Raw genomic sequence first — 22,945 nt, 5'->3', positions numbered from 1 at the left:
TCCTCTGCCCAAGGCACAGCAGGGGCCAGGGCTGAAAGGACGGTTCCCACCATGAAAGGTCAGTCAGGGCAGCAATGAACTCGACAAGGTGAAGACACCAAACTGGAACCAAAGAAGCTGTTTGAGGCCCGCTGTGGCAGCTGCATATCCCCCTGAGATCTGGAGCCTTCAATGGGGTAGTTGATGGCTCTTTTAGCACCTTTTGTGCCCCACCGTGCCTGTCCCCACGTACACACCTAGAGTGGTACCAAGCTGCTGACAGTCACATCCTCCCCTACCCTGGGGCAGGGTGACTTCACCTCCAGCAGCTGGTGGGGCAGGAGGGGTGGGACCCTCAGTCAATTGACAGAGGCACCTCATTAGCAGACGAGGTGCCCAGAGTAGCTGCAAAACTTCTGGACCATGTTGTAATGCCCACAGCCAGATCTGACCAGACTATAAAGTGGGGTTCCCACTGAAGGCCCCCTTTGGAGTGGTCTTCTCGGAGCAGCAGGTGCGTGAACTGGAGCCCCCTTCTTAGAGTGGGACACCGTCTAAGGAGACTTCCCGGGATTGAGAGCGCCTCACCTCCTTGTTTGGGTTAGTGGTTATTTACTGGATATATCCTTGAGTCCTTGCCTAACCAGGCAAGTGTGAGTCCTTGTCTAACCCAGGCGAGTGATTATTTCTTGTGGGTATCCTGAAGTCAGAGGACTCTGGTTTTGTTTCTTGTGTGTGCATGCACGCTGTGGATCCTCATTATTATTATTTTGCTATACCCCAATAATCTCCTCGACTGATATTCGAACCTGTATTTTATGTTGTCGGAGTGCTAACTATATAAACCCTGTTTCTAGTCAGTTTGTTGGCTGCACTTTTCCAGCTAGAATAAAGACTGTTTTGGAACTTGTTGTCTGCCTAAAACTGACTTGGGGTGCCTCCGTGACACCCACTGCTGCAGCAAGGGTAATGCCCTTGTCTTAGAGCCAACCACAGTAACTCCCTTAAAAGTGACCATGCTACATACAGAGAAGCTCAGGTGTGAGATCCCATTTCAAAAAGGGTTCTCAGTATCAAATCTAAGACTATTAAGTATATTCAAGCATCAGGCAGCTTAAAACTCTCCAGCTCAGTGTCTGCACAGAGTTTTGTGAGGAGAAACTTGACCAAAGCTGTGCATATAGGATCACTCCTCAAGAGCTGTAACAGAACACCTAAAAGAGATTTTTATCTTAGTAGAGAGCTTTTTGGCTGTTTTCAACACAGCAAGAGCAGAGCATCCTCTATGCTGGTTATTAGCATTTACTTCCAGCTTGGCTTTGGAAGGGCATGAAAGACAAATCTCAGTTTTTATCAGCTATACCCAAGACTCAGAATTTATACTCCCTTTTTTTTGACAAAGTTTTGATGAAATAAAGTCAGCCACTCAGGAAATATACGCAGAAAGGTGACAAAGTGAGCTATCAGTTGGCAAGCACGCAGAGGCTAACATTCAAATTATAGATAACAATAACACTCAGATTACTGGCAAGCAGACAAGGGCCCAGATGCCTTGCCAGCATTTTCTACAGAGAAAGTCAATACTTTAACACATACAGAGTAAAACTAAGCATCTGATGAGTCCACTGCCTCAGTACAATATTGAGGGTCACCCTCCTGACAAAGTGATGATGGCTTACCCAGTGACACCACTGTAACAGGCTGGTCAAATCTGACAATCAGTTAAGCTGATGTCTATCATGCCAGAGATTATTCTGCTGATTTGACGTAGCTGGTGACTCACTGCACCACCTAGACATATAAAGAAGAGCGATTCAGGAAAGGTGACCTGGGACATAAAGGTGAGAGGGGCTTCCTAGTTTGGTGGAAATTTTAAAACAACCAAACAACCATAGCGTATCTTTATCTGCAATCGGCCTCATGTGTATTTGTTAAACTGCGTTACCATGTATGAGCATGTATCTGACAATCTGCATACCCTCTAAGCTTTGATCTAGTACCCTAAATTCAGTGTCCCTCGTACCTGTAGTATGAGATCCTATAGATTAAAATGATGATAATACATACATTCATGCAATCCAGAGAAATTAAAGGGAAAAAATCTCACATGTGACAACACTGAGTTATATTCTTACTTATCCAATACTGCAAAAGTATTTGCTATCCTAAATGCAAAACAATGCATTTTTAAAACATATTCTTTTATCAGAAAGAAAGGAATTTTAAGGCTTACTAAGGTTTTGTAAAAATAACAATAGGGTTTTAGTTAACAGTAGCTCAATCAGACATAAAGCCTATCGTTTTACACGTGAAAAGCCTTTGCCACCTCATGATCAATGCCTCTTTCAAAAAGGCACCTTGCCTTATATACTTAGAAGGGCTAAATCACAAATGGGGTTGGGGAATCAGTACAACATTTCCTCTTTACTCTTCTCCTTCACCCCAAATGCCCTTACTTTAAAATCAGTCAGTATGTGAACAAACACCTCCAAAGATGAAAGGCTAACACACCAATCCAAAAACTAAATGCTGCATGAAGAAAGTATCATACAAGACTGGGCTAAGAAGCTCCTTGACCTTTACAGTTATCGTCATCCGCAACCTTTAGACTAACTCGGCGATGAGCCATTGCACTCCAGGACCCCTTTTTCCTCTATACTGGGCATTCACATCCGACCCCATAGCACGGTCTGCAGAGTGCAGGAGGGGGACACCCGGGTCCATTTCCAAGCAGGGAAGAGACACGGTGAACTAGTCTGGAAAAGGTAACATTCTTCTTGTCCATATTTGTCCCTGTAGCATCCTCCAAAGTCTTAAGGAAGTATTCCAGAGTGCTTATGACCCTATGGGCACATATATACTGACTCGAGAAGAGTTGCCATTTATTTGCAGGACAGATTGTTATTTACAATAGCTCCACTTAATGCAGGCATCATAGCCTCTGCATCCAAAAGAAGAATGAACCTTGAGAAGTCGAAAAAGCAAATTATCTTCTCCTTGCAAGAGAAATATCTTAGAAAATCCACAAGGATGGAAAAGCCAGGAAGAGCAATGCAGGTTGGGAAACAAAAATGTTCTTCAGCTGCAGATAAATGAGCAACATCTCAGACAGCTAATTCCAAGAAGTCAGAGGCTAATCTGAACTGATGCTGCACTAAAGCAAGGCTCTTCATCAGAAACTCCAGTGATGCTAGAAACGGAAGCAGAAGACTTCACTAAACCTTTAATCTGTTCTGAAAGGGCAAATATAAGTCAGTCAAAGATGCCTCATGCATAGTAATTTAGCCTCTCACACCGATAACTGCAAGCCTCACGGCCAACACAGCCCATATGTGGTTCCCCCATTAACCTCTTCACCTGTCGCCTGCAGCAGTTTGAGCATGGGGCAAAAGGCAACTCTCATGCTCCACTGCATACCTGGTACATAAACAAAGAAACTGGGAAGTGAGAATGTACAAAAAAAGCCCACAAAAAGCCATTACCCCACCTGAAGGCAAGACAAGCTGCACAGAGGGTCCTGGCCTATACTCTCCTGCCCAGCAGCCACAAGGTGAGGCCTCCGCTCCGCACAGAGCACCACAAAAGGACCGATGAGACCACCTTCGAATTTTTTTACACTCTTGCCACCAGGTTCTTCTGTCACTCCTCATTTTTCTATTAACTGGCTAAAACAATCCTCCACAGGTAAATGGCTAAGTGGCTGTCAGTAACAGAACCAGTTTTACAAAATGTTCCTGAAAGGATGAATCAGTTTTGTAAACTGTCCCTGAAAGGATGTTCAAGCATATCGTGTTCGAGTATACTCTTATCTTAACAACCTAGCTTTTATCTTAGCCTAAATACGCATAGAGTGAGGAGAAGTACATGCAGTATCTCCAGAGGTTGAGCAAGTCAGCAGTTACCTAGCTATAGAAGTAGTATGCCTGTACAGTACCCAAAGGTGAAAGGGACAGAAGTAATGAAGACTACTTACTTCATCCTGAAGACCCCCTGAAAGACCACCAGAGGACACTGCACATGATCAAAATAGTTCCAAGATGTTGCAATCAATGTTGAGTAACCGTTACGTATCTTAATGAATATATGAATACGTATGTGAATGGACTGTATAAATACTGTGTAACTTAAACTGACCAGCGAAGCCAGCTTTGGGTGCGAACCCCTGGTTTCCCAGTGCTGAAATAAAGCACCGCATATAACTACGCCCGTGGTTACGTGTCCTGATTGCTAACAGCATCATGCCTACATTTTGCGCAAATAACCTCCAATCACTGAAATTTAGATACCAAAAGTTCTCTGTTTGTTTACCTTTCATATTTTTCCCTACTTATGCACCACCATACCACCTATGGTGTGCTTCATGCTCTCCATGATCATAACGTGCTTTCACAGTTACTGAAGAGGAAATCAATACAGCTGAAAGCAACAGTATGTAGGCACATGAATTCCCAGAACCAACAGACATAAAAGGGAGACTGGTTGTGTCTGACGCTGCTCCCACACCTCCTCAAGTGCCCACTCTCCATATGTAGAAGGAGCAGACACAGTCTTTTTCTTAATGCTCTATTTCAGTAGCTCTCTATAGTACCCAGGCCTGACATAACCTCTGCTGCCAGTAGTATCTGTGGCAACAGAAGCCCAGTAAAGAGGCCGCTGAGGTGAGCAGGGTACCTGGGAAGGTCACAGGCTGTTCTGCCCCATCAGCCAGCCCCTCATATGAATGCCACTGAGCAATTTCTTCCTCATCGTTTTGTACATTAGGTTTATTCTTTCGGCTAAGAGGTATCGAGAATGATAGAACTTCAAGTAATTACTCAATTACATTCTGCTATTTTATCTGAATTCGAAGTTCAAGTCAACAGAGGGGAAAGTGGAATGTGAGCTCAAGGATCCACTAACATTACATTAAGGCATCAAAAGCCCCTCAACCTGTTTAGCGCAGATACTTCTGCTTACATCATGGCAGCATAGACTCATAGAACAGTTTGGGTTGGAAGGGACCGTCACAGATCATCTAGTCCAACCCCCTGCAACGAGCAGGGACATCTTCAACTAGATCAGGTTGCTCAGAGCCCCGTCCAGCCTGGTCTTGAATGTCTCCAGGGATGGGGCATCTACCACCTCTCTGGGCAACCTGGGCCAGTGTTTCACCACCCTTATTACAATAAATGTCTTCCTCATGTGTAGACTGTATCTCCCCTCCTTTAGTTTAAAACCATTACCCCTTGTCCTATTACAACAGGCCCTGCTAAAAGGTCTGTCCCCATCTTTCTTGTAGGCCCCTTTAAGCACTGAAAGGCCACAATAAGGTCTTCCTGCAGCCTTCTTGTCTCCAGGCTGAACAACCCCAACTCTATCAGCCTGTCTCCAACATACTATGTACTTCTCTTCTGTCTGGTGGTCCATGTAGGCCTGTAGATGAAACCATGACCCTGTTACCACCATTTTCATAGTTATTCTCCATATTACCATAGCCTGCCCTACAAATAGCAATTACAAGGAAAACAGTGTGGAGGGAGAGGCTTTTGCTGCTTGCCTTGCAGTCAGCTGAGCCTTAGTGCTTCAGGTAAGAAGTAAGCAGCTAGAGCAGATGTACCATTCAAAACAAAGACTGATTTAATGCAAATGTCCCTAGGCAAAAGGAAATAAAGAAGGAAAGTATAACAAACAACATAAACAGATTTATTTTCCTAAGTTTTCCACCGAGGCTTTGGCAGCAATTTAACATAAGCAGAAAAGAACGCTGCTAAAATAATGACTTAATGATTAAAAAGACATTATGACAGTGACAGAATAAAGAGTGACACCAAAAGTAACAATTTTTAACAATAATTTGGCTACACTTGCATTTTAGTCAAGTGTATTAACCATAATCTTAATGGGCAGGGATTAAAACATAAGCCTAGCTATTTGTGAGTGAGGATTTTGCTTACTATAAAAAACATACGCTCCACAGATAAACAGTGACAATGACACACTGCTCGGTACGACTGACGTGAGCAGTACCGCAGCTGCAGCAGCGGGCAGGCTCCACGGGTGACAGGAGCGAAGCTGTCACGCCAGGGAGGCGCAGCCAGGGCTGCTGCTGGGGCCAGGCCTCAAGAACAGCACAAGAGCTAGTGCAGCAGAAACCCGGCACCATTCATGAGGTGCACGGCAACATTAAGAGAAGAGGTGGGAAAACGCATGGCCACCGTGCCGTGATGGCCACCATCTGCACGTGAAGGGGGCTTCCCACCTGCCCAGTACCAGTGGCACCATTTGCAAGTGTAGGGCCCCTGGTTCCATTCATCCTTATAATACTGGTTAAAAGCAAGCAAGTCAATGACAGGCACTTGGCTTTTTTTTTTTCTTTTTTTTTTAAGTCAGAGGACAGAAATCTTTCTCCTCTCCAGCAGGCCCCAAAATAACCCCAGCCACGCTGACAACATCTCTGCTTAAAATTATCGCCTGAGCTAGCCCCAAACTTACAAGGCCAAGGTGGGAAGCCAAAAAAGGCACTAACCCCTCCCAAGCCCTTGGCTGCTGGAGAATCACAGAATCATTTTGGTTGGAAGGGACCCTCAAGATCATCGAGTCCACCCATAACTTACTCTGACACTAAACCACATCCCTAAGAACCTCATCTATGTGTCTTTTAAACACCCCCAGGGATGGTGACTCCACCACTTCCCTGGGCAGCCTGTTCCAATGCCTCACAACCCTTTCCATGAAGAAATTTTTCCTAATATCCAATCTAAACCTTCCTTGGTGCAACTTGAGGCCATTTTCTCTGTCCTATCATTTGCTACTTGGGAGAAGAGACCAACACTCCCCATGCTACAACCTCCTCTCAGGTAGTTGCAGATAGCGATAAGGTCTCCCCTCAGCCTCCTTTTCTCCAGGCTAAACAGCCCCAGTTCCCTCAGCTGCTCCTCATCAGACTTGTGCTCCAGACCCCTCACCAACTTCATTGCTCTCATCTGAACTCGCTTCAGCACCTCAATGTCTTTCATGTAGTGAGTGGCCCAAAACTGAACACAAGAGTCAAGGTGCGGCCTCACCAGCTCCAGGAGGGGGAAGGAGAACCATGCCCTCATGGTGCCGAACCCCCTCCACCCAGGGGAGACCCCCATTTTAACAGCCACGCTAGAGGAGACCGCCCCAGGAAGCGGGCCCTGCAGCCCGGCCAACCCAGGCGAACACGGCAGCGACGGCCCCGCCGTGCGGGGCGGATGGCAGCGAAAGCCCCGGTCACACGGTGTCCCCGCTCGCCCCCCGCCGGCAGTTACCAGTGCTTCCCATAGAGCCAGTGCCCGCCCCAGCTCAGCAGGCAGACCCCGAACGTGGTTTTCTTCCAGTGATTCCTCAGGGTCGTCAGCACTTTCACCGCCCTGGCCATACCGCCCTCGCCCCCGGCCGCCCGGGGCAAACCGGCCTCCCCTTCAGGATCGCTCGGCGGGAACCGACGCGCCGCCGCTCCCGCCGCCCGGCCCGGCTCGGCTGGAAACGGCTCCCCCGGCACCGGCGTTCCGCGCTCCCGGCCCTGCGGGGAGGCCCCGTGGTGGCTGCCGGGCTTCAAACCCCTGTTTGGAGGGCCTGTCCCGGCCCTCGCCGTGCTGGTTTTGTCTGATTAGCCCCCCCGCACACCAAGCCGATCTCATCCTCCATCCATGTCACTGCTTCTTGTGTGGCCCCAGGGGCGGCCCGGGCACCCTACTGAAGAGAAGCCACTAAATTAATGGATACTGTGATTAAGTTACAAAAGATGTACCCATCATTAACCAATTGATATGATAAATGCTGGCTGACCACCTGCAAAACGAGGAGGTATTTTTCAAGTTTTAGATCCTTCTGCATTACAAGTGAGAGAATACATTGTCCAGAAGCAGAGTGCTTAGTTTATATTTGACTAATAATTAGTAGATGTAAGAAACTAAACAATTATAACTAACATCATCAACTATTTCTTAGTACAGATGTATTGCATGTCAAAATTTTCAAAAATTATAGCGCATATGTAATAATTATGTGAATATAAGCAATGCAAGAGCATCCAGTCTTGGGAGTGCTTATGGAGGATGATCCCCAGTGTTCCCCGGAGCTTATAAAATAAAGAATGCTGCTTAATGGTATAATTGACTCTGCTGTTAAGTTTATTTCTCTGTTTCACTACCTCAAAAAACAAACAAACAAACAAAACCAAACCTCAAGGAAAAGTGTTTTCACACACCCCTGTGTCCCTGCTCTTAAAGCCCAGCAAGGGGAGCGGGACACTTGCTGTGTAGCGGAGGACAAAAGTGAACAGGTGCTTTTTCACACCCATACAAATATCCACTGTGAAGGCTCCCCGACCGCCCCTCGCTGCCAAAAACAAAACCCCCAAAAATATTTCAGAAGATTCAGCTAGAATAAGTGTTGGCTTGGAAGCACCTGGGGTTTGCTGTTCAAATCCCAACAGCAGGATGATCATGGGCACCAGCAGAAATTTCTCCAGCCACACATGGAAAACAGACCACCCTCACAAGGATGCGCTGCAGCCATGAGTATCCTGCCAGGGAAAGGTGGGAACACAACCAAGCAGCAAGACCTGACCTGGACGTGGCTTCACGCGACACCTGAAAGATGGTGAACAGCCTTAGATATTTCACAAAAGTGCCAAGCGGAAGCATGTGTGACTAGTATTCAGAGACTATAAGACAAGAAGAGAGATGGAGTGCCACACGAAATGAACCATTGGCTAAGTAAGTGGTGTGAGGAAGCAACACTGATTTTGTAGACCATTGGTCTCCTCTTGACAGGGACCCAGGCTTGAGGACTCAGGACAACAAGGATGCAATCTGTCAGGGACCAGAAGCTCAGGCTAATGAACATAACGCTGGACAGAAATTTTTTTCCAATATTTTTTTTTTCCCTCTTGCAAAATGCCATTTTCAGCAAAATCTGAACATTTGCAAAAATGTCAAAGTCAATAAAATGGTATTTCTGTAAAAAGCTTCCTCAAATCTCTGTTTATCCATGCCTGGATGGGATGTGAATAGTAACATAAGGGGGCTGCTTGAGGCCAAATTTGGGACTCTGGGTATGCAGAATTCTGTTCTGCAAGTATCAAGTTGATGCAGAAGATGATCCAGAAGACACTGCTGTTAGTGATAAGAAAACCAGATTAAACCATATGGATTAGTTTCCCTACCATGTTTTGGATTTTCTTTTCCCTTCATTTTGTAGAGTAGAAGATTTGGGATTTGCTTTTCTAAGAAAAACCTTAAATGATCAGCTCCTGATGAATATTTCAGGCACACCCTCATCCAGTAGCCATTGCTTTCCATTTAAATATTCTGGGTTCATCTGCCCAGTGCGTCTCAGTGTGCTGAGTACATGCACTTGATGCGCTGCTGAATGTTCCAGGTGGTGTGGAGTGATTCAATGTCCTACTTATTTTTTTGGTGGTGTCCTACTTTTTGTGAGGATTCAGGTGGTGTGGCCAACTGCTACCAGTGATAGCAGCAGATACTCGTACTCTCATCCTGCTTTCCTTAGCTTATGAAAAGATTGTGTGTTGATAAATACTTTTCGAATTCATCATTCTCCTGAGGTGCCACAAATAATTTACAAGTATCTGTAACTTCGTATTTCAGAACCAAGTCCACAGAGTACAGTTGTGTTTATTAACTATGCTTCCAAAACAAGCTTGAATTTTTAAAATGAAGCCTCTTTAGTATGCCAATACATGTTCAGAGCAGTCAGAAATATGCTTAAATATATGAAAGACCTGAATATCACTAAGACGGCTTAATGGAAATTTTCCTGAGTTCATATGTGTGAAAACACTTCAGAGTTAGTATAAATGAGAAAATTTATCTCGAATACTAGCTGTCTTTCAGCATCCCTAGCAGAGGGACATGACCCCCTCTGAGGAGGGTGGCTGGACTGGATGAGCTCCAGAGGTCCCACCCCACCTTCACCCCTCTGGGGATTGTGTGATGTTGTCTGAGAATCTAAGCTGGTGATTTTGAGATGGGGCTTTTCAAAGAGCCCTGCCCTTAGAAAAAAGAAACATGGCAGACAACAACGACAGATTGTGGGCTCGTCTCATTACTCAGCTTTACTTAGGATGGAGCGTCCATTCTAAAATCCCTCCTGGCAAACACATACATAGTTTTTGGCTGTAGCTGGCTGATCACCCTCAAGGTAGATCACACCTGTCATGCTGGTGCATTTACCAGGTAGTTCTCTTTTAGTTCTCCTAGTTTTCTGCATGTCTCACCAAGCAAAGTATGTATTAGAGTATGTGCAATGCAAAATGAGAGCACAAAGGGTTGATCTCAAACATCCTCTAGATTATATACTGTAGTCATTTTTTAGGCCAAGTAAAATGACTGCTACTTTTTTCAGAAAACTGCTCAAAGGGGGTTGGAATATGTGTTTTGTTTTCTGGTGATTTCTAGATGGTTTGTGTGAAAAAGAGTCATTCGAAGACCTGCTCTGCAACTCTGATACTTGACTGGGGATATGTCACCTAAAATTATCACACAAGTTGTGTGTGAAGAGAGGTGAGTGCCTCATCCTGCTTACTCATTTCTGATCTGTTTTTGAAGAGTAATTTTATTATTCTGTCTCTACCATCAGTGCCGAGCCTGTTAGCAGAAGTGTCAGATACATGACCATGCTTCAGGGACATACTTTTTTGCAACTTTAGGCAAGTCACGTGCTTAACCATCTCAGTTCTCTTCTTAGCCAGAGAATATGAGTGAAACAGTATAGAGATTTTTCTCTACTCCTTGGCCATACCCTACAATTGACAAGGACAGAGAATGATTGAGTCTCCTTTTCTGTCCAGCACAATCTGTCTGCAAGTCCTCACCTCAGCTAACTGATCTGAGTTGCTGTTTTTCTCTTGTGGTCATTTCTCTGGGAATGGGATTGAACATGCATAATCATTTTGCTGAAGTCACTGGTTTCATCACTGGTATGTAGTTTTGAGTGGGAGCTTAAAAATCAGGAACAGAAGTCTCGTTCATAGCCATCAGTACCAGTGGGGCTTAGTTCAGATTCATGGTCTGAAAGCTAATTCTAGCCATGCAGTCTATAGATAATCCTCATGTGGCTGAACTGGATGGCCCCATCCTACATCTCCAGCAAGTTCTGTATCAGCACTGTGCAGGGGCAGAGGGGAGTTTTCGCATGATTGCGACATGAGTGTTATGTGCCTGTGTGTGCACAAAAGGAAGGGACATCCCATCCCAATACAGTTGTTCTGTCATCCTTACAGGAATGGAGAAGTGAGACCCCTCTGCCTGCTGGTTATTCTGGCATTCGTGACGCAGCTAAGGGTGGGCTGAGGGTATCAAATCGCAGTGCTGTCAAACACATCTCCTGCTGTCATGTTGACCATATCTCTTCAGGTGCTTCCTCACAAGTAAAATACAAATAGCCACTTGATTTGCAAAGAGACCAAAATTATTGGTCTGTAGGAGCTGTGTGTTTGCCACACCAATGTAAGTCCATGTTCTTGCCAGACTAAAGCAGGATTAATTCTGGCTGTAGTTTGACTCCCCGTCTCCCCCTTTTTACACAGGATTAATATAACTGTAGACAGAGTGACAGGGGACAGCATCTTCTTTTGACACCCAACCTTCAAGCTTTTGTGCAGCTGATGAGAAAAACTCCAGGCTCTAAATCTCTTCATGCCTCTGGCCCAGCAAGGGAGGTTATAATTTCCTCTGCTTTAATTCCACAACACCTGAGCACCAGGCACAATTTAAGATTGGGAAGAGCCCTTGTCCTTGACGGACGGGAGCAGGACAGTGTCTCTCCACATCAGGCTGCGGGATGGGAGCTCTAGACTTGCAGATGCATCCATCTCCAGCTTTTCCCTCCCCACAAGCCATGGGCATAGGCTGGGCTGCAGAGACAGCTCTTTCCCTCCCTGTCCAAGGGGATTCCTGCGCTAGCTGAAACCTCTGTTGGGCTTCCCAGCTGGTGTTTCTCTACTTGTGTTCTTCAGGTTTTGTGTCCAGGGCCTGAACCTCTTCTTCCACCATGTGTCCTGTGTCACTCTCCGTTCCACTCCTGGCCACCGTCCTGTGTAAGAGAAGGGAGCGCTGCAGCCAGAGGCTAGTCGGAGAAAGTTCCTGCCTTGTGAGAGCAGAGAAAGTTCGTGACAGAGTCACTCGCTCTCATTTCCAGTTCTGCCTGAAGGTGCGAGTCCCCAGGGTAGTCATGTCTGCAGTCAGTGCCTGCTCCACTGGCTTGGAGAAAGATCTAAACCACACTGGCAGGGTTTCTGGTTGGGTAACTCAGAGAAACTCTGCGCAAGAATGATCTCTACCCTTCTTTCCCCTCCACACTCTTCCTAGGCTCTTCTGTAAGCTGAACACGGCATGAGCATCACCCTCCCTAGAAGGAAATTCAGGAGCGTGCCTAGCATATTTCTACAGCAGAAACCACCACCTTCATGCCCTGCCCCCTCTTCCCATGACCAAGCTATTACACAGAAATATTCCCCGATTCTCAGAGTTTATTAACCTTTTTTCCAAGTGAATGAATAGAGATATTCAGAGCTTTTGAACAGCAGCAGAAACCCATTAAATTGGCCTGTGGCAATCTTGTAGTGAACTTGTTCCTTTAGCAGAGACACATTTCAGAAGGCTCTGCACTCACTCCAAACCTATTTGGATTCAGTAAATGCAGGTGCCACTGAGGCATTAGAGTGAGCAGCCCTGGACCCTGAGCTTTGAATGTAGCAGAGGGACAGACAAAAATTTCTCTAAGCTTCTGGTCTCAGAGCTGGCCAGAGATATTAAGTCATCCCTGGCACCAGTTAGATCTCCTCTGGGTCTGCTACGAATGAAGGAAAAGGGACAATCCTCCAGGACTGGGATTTATCCATTCACCCAGCAGCACAAACCCCTGCACAGAAAATTCCATAGCAGCTCCTGTGCTAATATTAGCTGCTCTACGCTCTGCTTTTCAGTGAAGGTCTCAGCGAGAGCTACGGTGAGGACACCAGTTCATCACTGCTCCACGTTCCTACCCTTAAGAAAGTCCTGCTGACCCAGGCTGAGGTCACTAATTTCTGAGCTGATGCTTGTTCTGCGGTGCTGCTACATATTAAGGGACTCTGCATAGAAAATAGTACGATACAGGGAGGGAAAGAGAAGGAGAGAGACCAAATGCACACTGCAGACATGCTCATGGGAGGTGCCTGCCTCTGTAAGCAGCACCTATTTGGGAGGGAGGTGAGTGTCACCCAGCATGTTTGTAACTCCCAACCTCTCCTGGGCTTACAGCTGCAAGCAGGTATTTTCACTTCTGCAGACAAAACTGGAGTGGCTGATTTAAACCATGAGAATCTCCACTCGGGCTTTTTTTTTTTCTTTTTTCTGGCAGAGGTTAATGCTCATTGTTTAATGAAAAAAGTAAGTCCATTTATATTCTCTCCATTTATCCTTGTTGTAGAGCTGGAAAAGAGAGCAGGAAATGAAGGCTTTTATACTGTTTCTTGATTTCAGTATGTCCAGAAATGTGATGTGGCATACTACTTACCTACATTTACATTATGATGTCACCTACCTGAAAATCCATCGGCTGCTGTATACCATCCTGGTTGCATGCTATAGCCGGATGATCTTATATTCAGAAGAGTTCCTGAAAACTACTAATACATCTGCAGCAATGACTCATTTTTCATTGAGGCAGTGACATCCTAATCTATGGACCAGATGGAGTGAGGCCTTGGGCAATTGTAATCAAAGAGCAACAGCCACAATTTGGAGAAAAGAGAGATTCCCAGTTGGTTTCCTATTAAACGCTTCTATTTTCATTTTGTTTTGACTCAATTGTGTGCATCACCATGGCCCACTGAACACAGCTGGCTGACATCTTAGATCGCACACCCAGCACATTGCTGTGTTTGCTCAAAGTTCCACTTCTTCCAAAGTCAGTGGCAGTGCCCTGTGACGAGGAGCTGTTTTATCGTCATCCTTAGGTGGAGTTGTGGGAACAGGAGAATCAGTCGCAGGCAAAGGTGAGCTGAGAAAATCCATCACTGTAATGACGAACCACTCCCATTCCTCTTCACCAGCAAAACATCTTTGCCTCTGCAGGAGCTAGAAGATTTATTGACTTGGATTCTGGAGCACAAAATATTGCCACTTAGGAAAAGTATAATCCTGCTGAATTACTATAAATAGGTCTGGTTCGGTCCCTGCCCAAAGATATATCCCACATCGAATCCTAATAACGACCTTTGCTTATGAATTTTTACTGGCCATTTCATGGGTCTGTGAAAGAAAGGTCTTAATGTTTACATGTGCATAACGGTACTTTGATTATTTTTTAAAATTAGTTAAATGAGAATAAAATCTGATATTCTGCTTTTTCGTTGTCTCCCAGCTTTCAACTATTTCAAAGCTCATCGTTTTACTCTTCCCATGAGAAAAACTTGCTGGAATTACAGATCTTGTCATATATACTGTTTCCTTAGGTTCTGGAAGACATTTGGGAATTTCTTCAAACATGTTTGCTATATAAACTCTGTAGCATTTTCAGCAAAGGTATTTCAACAAGCTCTGGCTATTTTGGTTTTTGTACATTACATTACATTGCATTTATCTTCCAGAAAATTACCAAGTGATATGGTTTTAAAAATCATTGGTTTTATTCTCGTTATTAATCGATGTGCTAATTATGACACAGATGTTGCTTTCGAATTCCGTGTAGTTTCTTTCACTGCATACAGTGTAGTTTCTTTGAATTCATATCACATTGTGATCTGGTGTCAGTTCAAAGGCTGGCTTTGATTTTTGTGCTGTTTAGACATTATTTTCACTTAATATGCTGCTTTAAGGATCTATGATAAGATGATGCTGAGGGCAGTGTAAGACTCTGGGACTTGACTAGGCTCAATTACAGCAGCCTTGTATTTTAAATTAAATGAAAGTGTTTTGAACCAGAGTTATGAGCCACTACTTTTTAGCCATGCTCTCCAAATTATTGACTCCATTTACATGACATCTTTGCTTGCATTGTTTTCTTGCTTTCTCTCTCTAAGAACAGATGGGAAAAGTAATTTAAGTACTGAATACCATAAGGTACCTGGAGTAAAGTAAATGAAGGAAATACCATGAGTGAAAGAAGTAGTTAAACCACTGACGGGAGGTTTTCAATTAAGAATTAACAGAAAAGGCAACCTTTGCCAAGAGACAGAAATTGCTTGGTCCAGAGCGAATCTTGCAGAGGATGGACAGGACTCTGATGCTGCAGGCACGTGGAGAATCCCAAGTCGTAGAAAAGAGGAGACTCAAGACTTCAAACACATAAACTAGTTTATGGATTTATGCACACTGTAGCAGGTAACGTTAAGGTGGGATCATGTCCACTATGTGACAAAAGATACAAGTAGTACAGGGGAATTATGTCACTTTACAAAAAAGTGAATACCAACAGAAGGAATATACAGGTTATGGAAGAAAAGCAAGGACAACACCCACTCGCTTATATGAAAATTACATAGCATAAAGGCACAATGTAGCAGCCAAAGATTAAAGGGTCTAACTGGAAGTATATTTATTTTTGATTTATTTTTTAACTGTTATACAAAAGCAAATGTGTTGCCAGAAATACTTTTAGAAGATGCTCATACAACAGTCACCCACAGCAGAAAGTAAATATGGAAAACAGAATGGACAGTGGTAAGCTTATTAAACATAAGTAAGTATGTGAACAAAACTGGAAAATAAATGAGAAATATGTTGGAAAAGGCATAATTTTTAATAGTGACCCAGGAAATATCTCAGCTGAATACAGCGCAGACCTGGAAGAGTCTCCCTCCCTTAGCCTCAAGCTACCACCTCCTCCCTGCAATTTTTGTCTTTAGGAAAGATACCCTTAAGTCAGAGGCAAAGAGGGGATATAAATAGGGTCACTGAACAAAGGATGATAGAACAGGTACCATCACATTCCTTTTTGTAGGGACAGAGTGTAGTATCTTCTGGTGCCAGGACTGCCAGGACAAAGCTAAGCAAACAAAGCAGAAAATTCTAAATAATGCAAATAATGTATGAATAAATTACATTAACATAAGAAGTCAGATGAGCAGATCATGGATGAGATGGCAGAGGAGTGTTTGTCCACACAAATGAGGAAAATGTGTAAAGATTCATTGGGAAGGTCAGTAATGTGGAGATATTTGCCTCTAACTGCTTGCATCAACCACCTGGAGCACTGTTGCATGGTGATACGTAATGGGTGTGCAATGTCTGTATTAATACAGAGTCTGAGAAACTGAAGGGCTTGATTAGGGGACTCTGTTCCAAAGTTTCACAGCACAAGAGCTAAGTTATGCACTTATTTCTCCAAGGTCAGCATTAGCGGTGCTGTAAATCTATGCTCAAAGCTGCGAAACGATGACTTCGGTGCCACAGGTGCCAATGAAGCGTGACATCGGCATGTTCTAGTAAATAAAGAGATTTTTGGCTTTAATCCACAGAAAAAAGTGTTTGCTGCATTTGACCACACTCACTGAGACAGTCAAGCCAGTTCTTCCTGTGAATTACTGTTTGCAGTTAAATGCAGAGCTGGCAGGTATTTGGGGGGCCCAGACCCACTCCCAGCTACCTATGTGCAAATGCGGTAGGTACAGCTTAGAGTTAGATTTTGTATGTAATGATCTGACTTAGAAAAGCAACAAACCAATTATCCAAAGGTTTGTCCAACTTTGAATAAAAGATGGATGGTGATTGCCAGAGATATAGCTGAGAGAGACTATGGAGAAAATAAATAATGTTATTAGCAGAATTACTATGAAAAATTATGTAGAAACTCTCATTAGTTAGGATCAAAATGAATGTCTGGAAGTCCTTCAAGGACTGAAAAATCTAAGCAAAGAGCCAGGGAAATATTCCACAGACCATTAGAAGTACTAAGGAAGCTGTTAAAACTCACCATATATACTGAAAATGCAGGCAAATGAGATAATATAATACATTTGGGTGATGGAAAGTGAGCTGGAGAGCTGTGTATCTGCTTGTGTGTATGTGTGCTAGTTGCCATCGCTTTATGAAAACGATGGGACATGAGCAGCTGTGTGTTCATGGGAGATGAACCTGCAGCTCACAGTTAGTTACGTGATCATCTCCAAATGCAAGAAAGGAGGGAGGAAGGGAGCAACGTATCTGTGGTTTCATCCAGGAAAGGCGAGCAGCCCCAGGATCTGTGGGTTCTTGGCTGGGCTACTGCTTTGTCCCAAGCCAGCATTATGGACCCAAGCAGCAGCAGCAGTTTCCTTGCACTAATGCTGATCCTGAAATGTCACTAAGCATTGATTTTGAAAGGAAGACGTGATCTTGAAACTATGGTTTTGATGGCCAAGCTTTGATGGCCTGTCACCGCTGTGCTGTCAGGCTTTTCTTGCTGTTACAGATGCGTGATCGGAGCTGGACAAGATGTAAGGCAGAGCTCTTGAAAGCTGGGCACAGATTGATCACTTGGATTTGTCAAAACCAACCACAGTTCGTGACCCCATGGATTTACAGGAGTCCCATTTTTTTACTGCCAGTGGGATTCCCATAAATGCGTTGGGTCATCTCAGGTGTGGGTGCTGAGTCCCACCTCCACCACCTGGGCTGTGGGCAATCGCAGCTGCTTGGCCGCTAACACCCTGGGCAAGACTTTGTCCCGTAGCCTCACAAGTGGATGGGAGAGCCTGGACCAAGCATCAGTCACCAGGTATTTCACTGTAAAGAAATGCGTATGCTGGCAATTTGGGAATAATTGTATCTTAGGTTAATAGCCATTGATATCTTCCCTCACCAAGTTTATTTACTCTGTGACATAGTTACTGCATCTTAAACAGAAATCACCCTCAAGGTATCATCGAATTATCTTCTCATCATTCTGAAAATCTGCTTCGTATTACCAATAATCTTATTACTACAACTGCAACATTCATTAAGCAAACAGAGAACAATAAAAATACATACAATAATAGCAATTAAATCAAGTTTGAATTTCACAGCGAGTGATGGATAATTCTGGAGCAGATTGTTCTTATAGATTTTTGCCCATTATTTTCTGAGAAAGGTTTACATAGCTAAAGAAAATCCTTTTTCAATTACAGGTTGGATTTTTTTTTCTGGAATCTGGCTATTTTATATGATCTGATTACCACAAAATGGCACAGTCAGGACCAGAAGTGGTCACGGAGCCCTCCCTTTGTGAGTGGGGAGAACTCTCAGCAGAAACAACATTGCTCAATTCCCACAGCAAACACCAGTCTCTGCACAAGCCAGCCTGGGGGCTGGTGAAGCTGAACTCTGTGACAGTGATCCGACATCTCTTGGGTACATCTGATGCTTCCAGGTGACATACTGGATGGTCTTGCATGGGACTAGGAAGCCATCGCTTTCTTCTTGGCCTGTAGTGGCTCCTCATGTCCCACTAAGCAAAGGAAAATCACAGAGGAGTCCTGAGCCATCCGTGTTTAAAAGATTCAGGGCTTGATCCTCAGCTCGTGGAAGTAAATGGAAATACATTCACGGAGAGCAGACGGCTAGATTTTCAAGCTGTTGTTGCCTATCAGCGGTGCCAGGTTATATTTAGCTCTGTTACACCTGCACAGAGCCACTTGAACATGTATCAAAACAATTCCCATCCGTAGCTTTGATCCGTACAGTCGAGTCCAACAACAGATCATCATTTGTCTCACTGGTAAAATAACTGCTGACAAATGTAAGGGTCTTTTTTTCAGCTGCAAATGCATGAAAATATATTTGGAACATTTTATGGGTACATTGCACACCTGATGGAAACATTTATGACTGCTTCCTCTCTGGGTACATCAAAAATATCCTCATCCAACGTCACTATTTTTATCAACTCTATTCTTAATGTTTATTCTGGCCTGGATCTTTTTTTTCTGAGTATCACAGATGGGTTTGTGAACTCTTTAATATGCTCAGCCAAATGGCTAAAAAAGAAAACCAGTCCCTGAAGTAAAGCGGGAACCATTAAATTGATGAGGGAATGGTATGTTATATACATGTGCGTAAGTGTACATTACTGTGTGAGAGGGAGAGGGCCAAGGCAGAGAGAGGTGCCTTGGGAGAGGTTACTGGTCATTGCCATTTTGTGCTGGCCCAGACCCTTTCTACTTTGCGTTCCTCCAAATAATTGAGATCCCATTTTGATTTACCATGCAAGTTTGCATTTACCTCAATAATTCAGTATTACTACTGCAAATATAATACAAATATAGAGGCACCCAATTTAATCTGTTACGATTTAAGGCAAGGCAGCAATAAACCGTGGCAGACGCTCACTGTTATCCCCCCGTTTCCCGCCACCCTTCCTTTAGATTGGAAAGATGATAAGAAAGATAAGGGGAAAGGAAGAGAAACTTAGACTTCAAGTTGGAGAGTTTTAAAGGGTTTTACTAATGCTACTAATAAATAGAGAATATATATATAAAATATACAAAACCAATCTCAAGTGCTCAATGTGGAGTTGGCGTCACTCCAGCAGCAGAGCTGGGTGTGCGGAGCTGACGGCTCCAGCAGGTGCAGCTCAGGCCCCTGGAAGTCACGGGTGGGACTTCACGGCCAGACCCATTCTACTTTGTGTTCCTCCAAATAACTGAAATCCCATTTTGTTTTAGCATGCAAGCTTGCATTTACCTCAATAATTCAGTATTACTACTGCAAATATAATACAAATATAGAGGTATGCAGTTACATTATTCAGTAAAGTGGGCAAACGGATAAGTTTTTTCTAGAATACAGATCTGTCCTGGATCTGTAAAGAAATAATAAAATGGGAAGTCAGAGGATAATATCCCACCCCTGCCAGTATAGCTGCCTGTAAACCTCTTGTCCTTTTCCTGTTCATGTTGTATGACCCTCCTGTCTGGGCTACGCTTGGCTGTGATTCTGTTCTTGTGGAGAAACACATCACAGCTGGGGTATGCAGCCTGTTCTAGGAGAAATGATTGGGGTCCCAGGCCACAGGAGCTCCCACTGTGCTGTTAGAGGAGACACCAGCCTTGTGGTTCTTGAGGAGGGACAAGAGGTTGAAGGTTCCCCTCTGCTGAGCTCTCTGATAACTAACATCCTGCATGCTGCCAGCATTTTTTCTGCTGCAATGCTGTCTGGGCTCAGTCAGGAGATGCAAAAATGCCAAAAATCTAAATTTAAAAAAAAAAAGAGTGCCCTGGTTTAGCATTTGCTACATGGTTAGGAGTGAGGGGTCAACCAAGTGCTCTGCCTGGCTGCAGGTCCCACTCAGGACCCCATTTCATTCTTCTCCTGCCTGGGGAGGATGTACCCTTGCTCTGTCTGGAGCTGCTGAGGGGCAGACATGTTTCTTTTTCTGAGAGAGGAGCTTCTAATCTCCAGCACCCTCACACTGCTTAATGGGTGCTCCCCAGGAAGCAGAATTTGTAGAAGACCCTTTTCTAGTCAACCCTGATTGGGGCTGCAGTAGGAAGCAGGGGCAGAGTGATTCCTCATCAGTTCTCTGTGTGGTTTGCAAGTTTGGAAATCATAGAATAGTTTTGGTTGGAAGAGATCCTCAAGATCATCAGGTCAACCATTAACCTAACTCTGGCACTAAACCATGTCCCTAAGAACCTCATCTATGTGTCTTTTGAACACCTCCAGGCATGGTGACTCAACCACTTCCCTGGACAGCTTGTTCCACTGCTTCACAACTCTTTCCATGAAGAAATTTTTCCTAATATCCAATCTAAACCTTCCCTGGCACAACTTGAGGCCATTTCCTCTCATCCCATCACTTGTTACTTGGGAGAAGAGACCAACACCCTCCATGCTACAACCTCCTGTCAGATAACGTGGTTCCTCCTGGCCATTCTCTGGGTAGGATGGAAGCTAAACAGCAGAGCTCAGGAACAGGGTATGCCCTCAACCTCCTCTGATCCCTGCTAGCAAAGGGCGAGTGTTTTCCGTGCTGGCAGGAGCGAATGTGACAGCAAAGGAGAAATGAGAGAGGAAGAGAATTAAGGGCTCTGCACAGAGGTGACACCCTTGAGGGCAGAGCTGGCTAGCTGAGACCTTGGCCTGTTTGCAACAACGTGAACTATTTGTGACTTGATGCAGGCAGCAGTGAGGCAGTAAAAGGTTTTTTATTTAAGGTGCTGACACTTCAGGAGAAAATGAGAAAAAGAGAAGTGCTAAAACAAAAATACATTGCTTTTTGTTCTTCTGTCCTCTCGCTTCTTCCTTAAATTTTATGGGATGAACTCACTTGATTTAAGTACTTGTCAGCAAAGGTCTGATGGGACAATCCAGAGCCATCCAGTGCCAGCTAGGAAAACTGCCCGGACGCCAAGTGCTTGCAGCAACCTCGGCACTGCCTGGGGGTAGCACAGAGCTCTCCTTTTCCTCCTCTGTGCTCCCCACACAGTGTGCAAGAGCACACTGAGGGCACAGAAGCTTTCAGATGTTACCTCAGACAAGATGGATCTCTGCTCTGACAGTGTTTCCATGCAGTCCTCCCTGGTGGAATCCTCTTCAGGCCTCAGACCCAGAGCAAAGATCTGGGGACACCTTATTGTGGCCTTTCAGTACTTAAAAGGGGCCTATAAGAAATGTGGGGACAGGCTTTTTAGGAGGGCCTAGGGAGTAATGATTTTAAACTAAAAGAGGGGAGACCCAGGCTACATATGAGGAAGAATTTTTTTACAATGCGGGTGGTGAAACCCTGTCCCATGTTGCCCAGAGAGGTGGTAGATGTCCCATCCCTGGAGACATTCAAGGCCAGGCTGGACGGGGCTCTGAGCAACCTGATCTAGTTGAAGATGTCCCTGCTCATGGCAGAGGGGTGGACTAGATGACCTTTGAATGTCCCTTCCAACTCAAACTATTCTCTGATTCTATGATCTCAACAACCGCAGAGCCTCCCAGCTGAAAGGGAGATCCGACACACTGCACCTTTGGCAGGGACGGTAATGACAGCTGCGACTGGCAATGGTGTCGCCCAGGACACAGAGCGGCTGCTGCCACCTGCGTCCACTGATTTGGCCAGGCCTCCCGGGAAACTGTGCATCTTCGTGGGAAAAGCTGAACTCTGAACATAATATTTTTAGCCTGGTTTCCTAAGGAAATGAAGATTCTGTCACGTCATGTCTGCCCATCTGTCCCCATCAACTATTGAATCTGCTGGCTACTTGCAAATGAGTTTGATGGAGCATTAGAGGTCTCAAAAATATTTGGATTTCTAATTGTGAAAATCAGTAGCTGGGAAGAGATGAGAAGTGCAAGGTAATGCATGAATCTCCATTTGACAGAAGGGAAGGAAGGGAGGACTCAGCAGTCACCTGTTCTGTTTGAACGTTCTTTATAAACTTCAGCACATGGTATTTCTCGCTGCAAACATGGTGGGTAGAGAATTGCCAAAGGGAATGAACTAGGTTAAATGAAGCAGAACCTGCAGCCTGTCAGAGACACCCCAAATGTGAAACTAAGAAGTCGATCGAGGCTTTGTTCAATTCACAGAGCAACTGGTTTCACTTTCAGCCTCCTCTTGTCTGACATATTTGCATGAAACTTGTAAGAAAACACAACAGAAAAAGAGATGTGTCTTGCTGCAGAGAAGGATATTTAATTTTGTTTCATGTTTTACCTACCAGGCGTGGGTGTATGTGTGTATGCATATGTACATGCATGTGTGTGCTCACTTTACATAAGTTTATTTAGCCATCTGAAGGCACTGAAGGTCTAAGCAGCTTTCTGTATGCAGTGCTTTCAAACACGTCTGGCCAGCTCCAAGTGCTATCTGTTGCTACAGAGGCTTTGCCTGGGCATTTTATTCCCTTCTCTCACCCTTTGGCTGCCTCTGCTTTTCCAAATTGCTTGCTCCTTATGGCAGGGTTTATTTTTCTCTTTATGTTCAAGGCATACATTGTGAGTGTTGTTGCGAACAGTTACCGAAATCAAAAGCAAGATCTCTAATCCCTCCAGTTCTCCTGTTT

General features: G+C 44.6%; 2 protein-coding genes across 4 annotated transcripts in view; both read right to left on the bottom strand.

Moving 5' to 3' along the window:
* AGK (acylglycerol kinase) overlaps positions 1–7,476 on the bottom strand; it is a 38,443-nt gene extending 30,967 nt beyond the window's left edge. The window contains exon 1 of one of the 2 annotated variants that reach the window (XM_005513851.3): positions 7,251–7,476. In XM_005513851.3, coding sequence (XP_005513908.1) covers positions 7,251–7,360 — 110 coding nt within the window. In that variant the 5' untranslated portion in view covers positions 7,361–7,476. Of the gene's footprint in view, positions 1–1,658; positions 1,755–7,250 lie in introns of those variants that run through there. The other variant, XM_065038769.1, reaches the window with a different exon arrangement.
* A 7,793-nt stretch (positions 7,477–15,269) lies between these two features.
* Positions 15,270–22,945, bottom strand: part of TMEM178B (transmembrane protein 178B) — a 254,951-nt gene continuing 247,275 nt past the window's right edge. Inside the window, exon 5 of one of the 2 annotated variants that reach the window (XM_065038696.1) lies at positions 15,270–18,709. In XM_065038696.1, the coding sequence (XP_064894768.1) occupies positions 18,567–18,709 (143 nt within the window). In that variant the 3' untranslated portion in view covers positions 15,270–18,566. The remainder of the gene's footprint in view (positions 18,710–22,945) is intronic. The other variant, XM_065038710.1, reaches the window with a different exon arrangement.

Source organism: Columba livia, chromosome 1 (genome assembly GCF_036013475.1).
Source record: "Columba livia isolate bColLiv1 breed racing homer chromosome 1, bColLiv1.pat.W.v2, whole genome shotgun sequence".
NCBI classification, from domain to species: domain Eukaryota; kingdom Metazoa; phylum Chordata; class Aves; order Columbiformes; family Columbidae; genus Columba; species Columba livia.
This window is presented reverse-complemented; position numbering and strand designations above follow the sequence as displayed.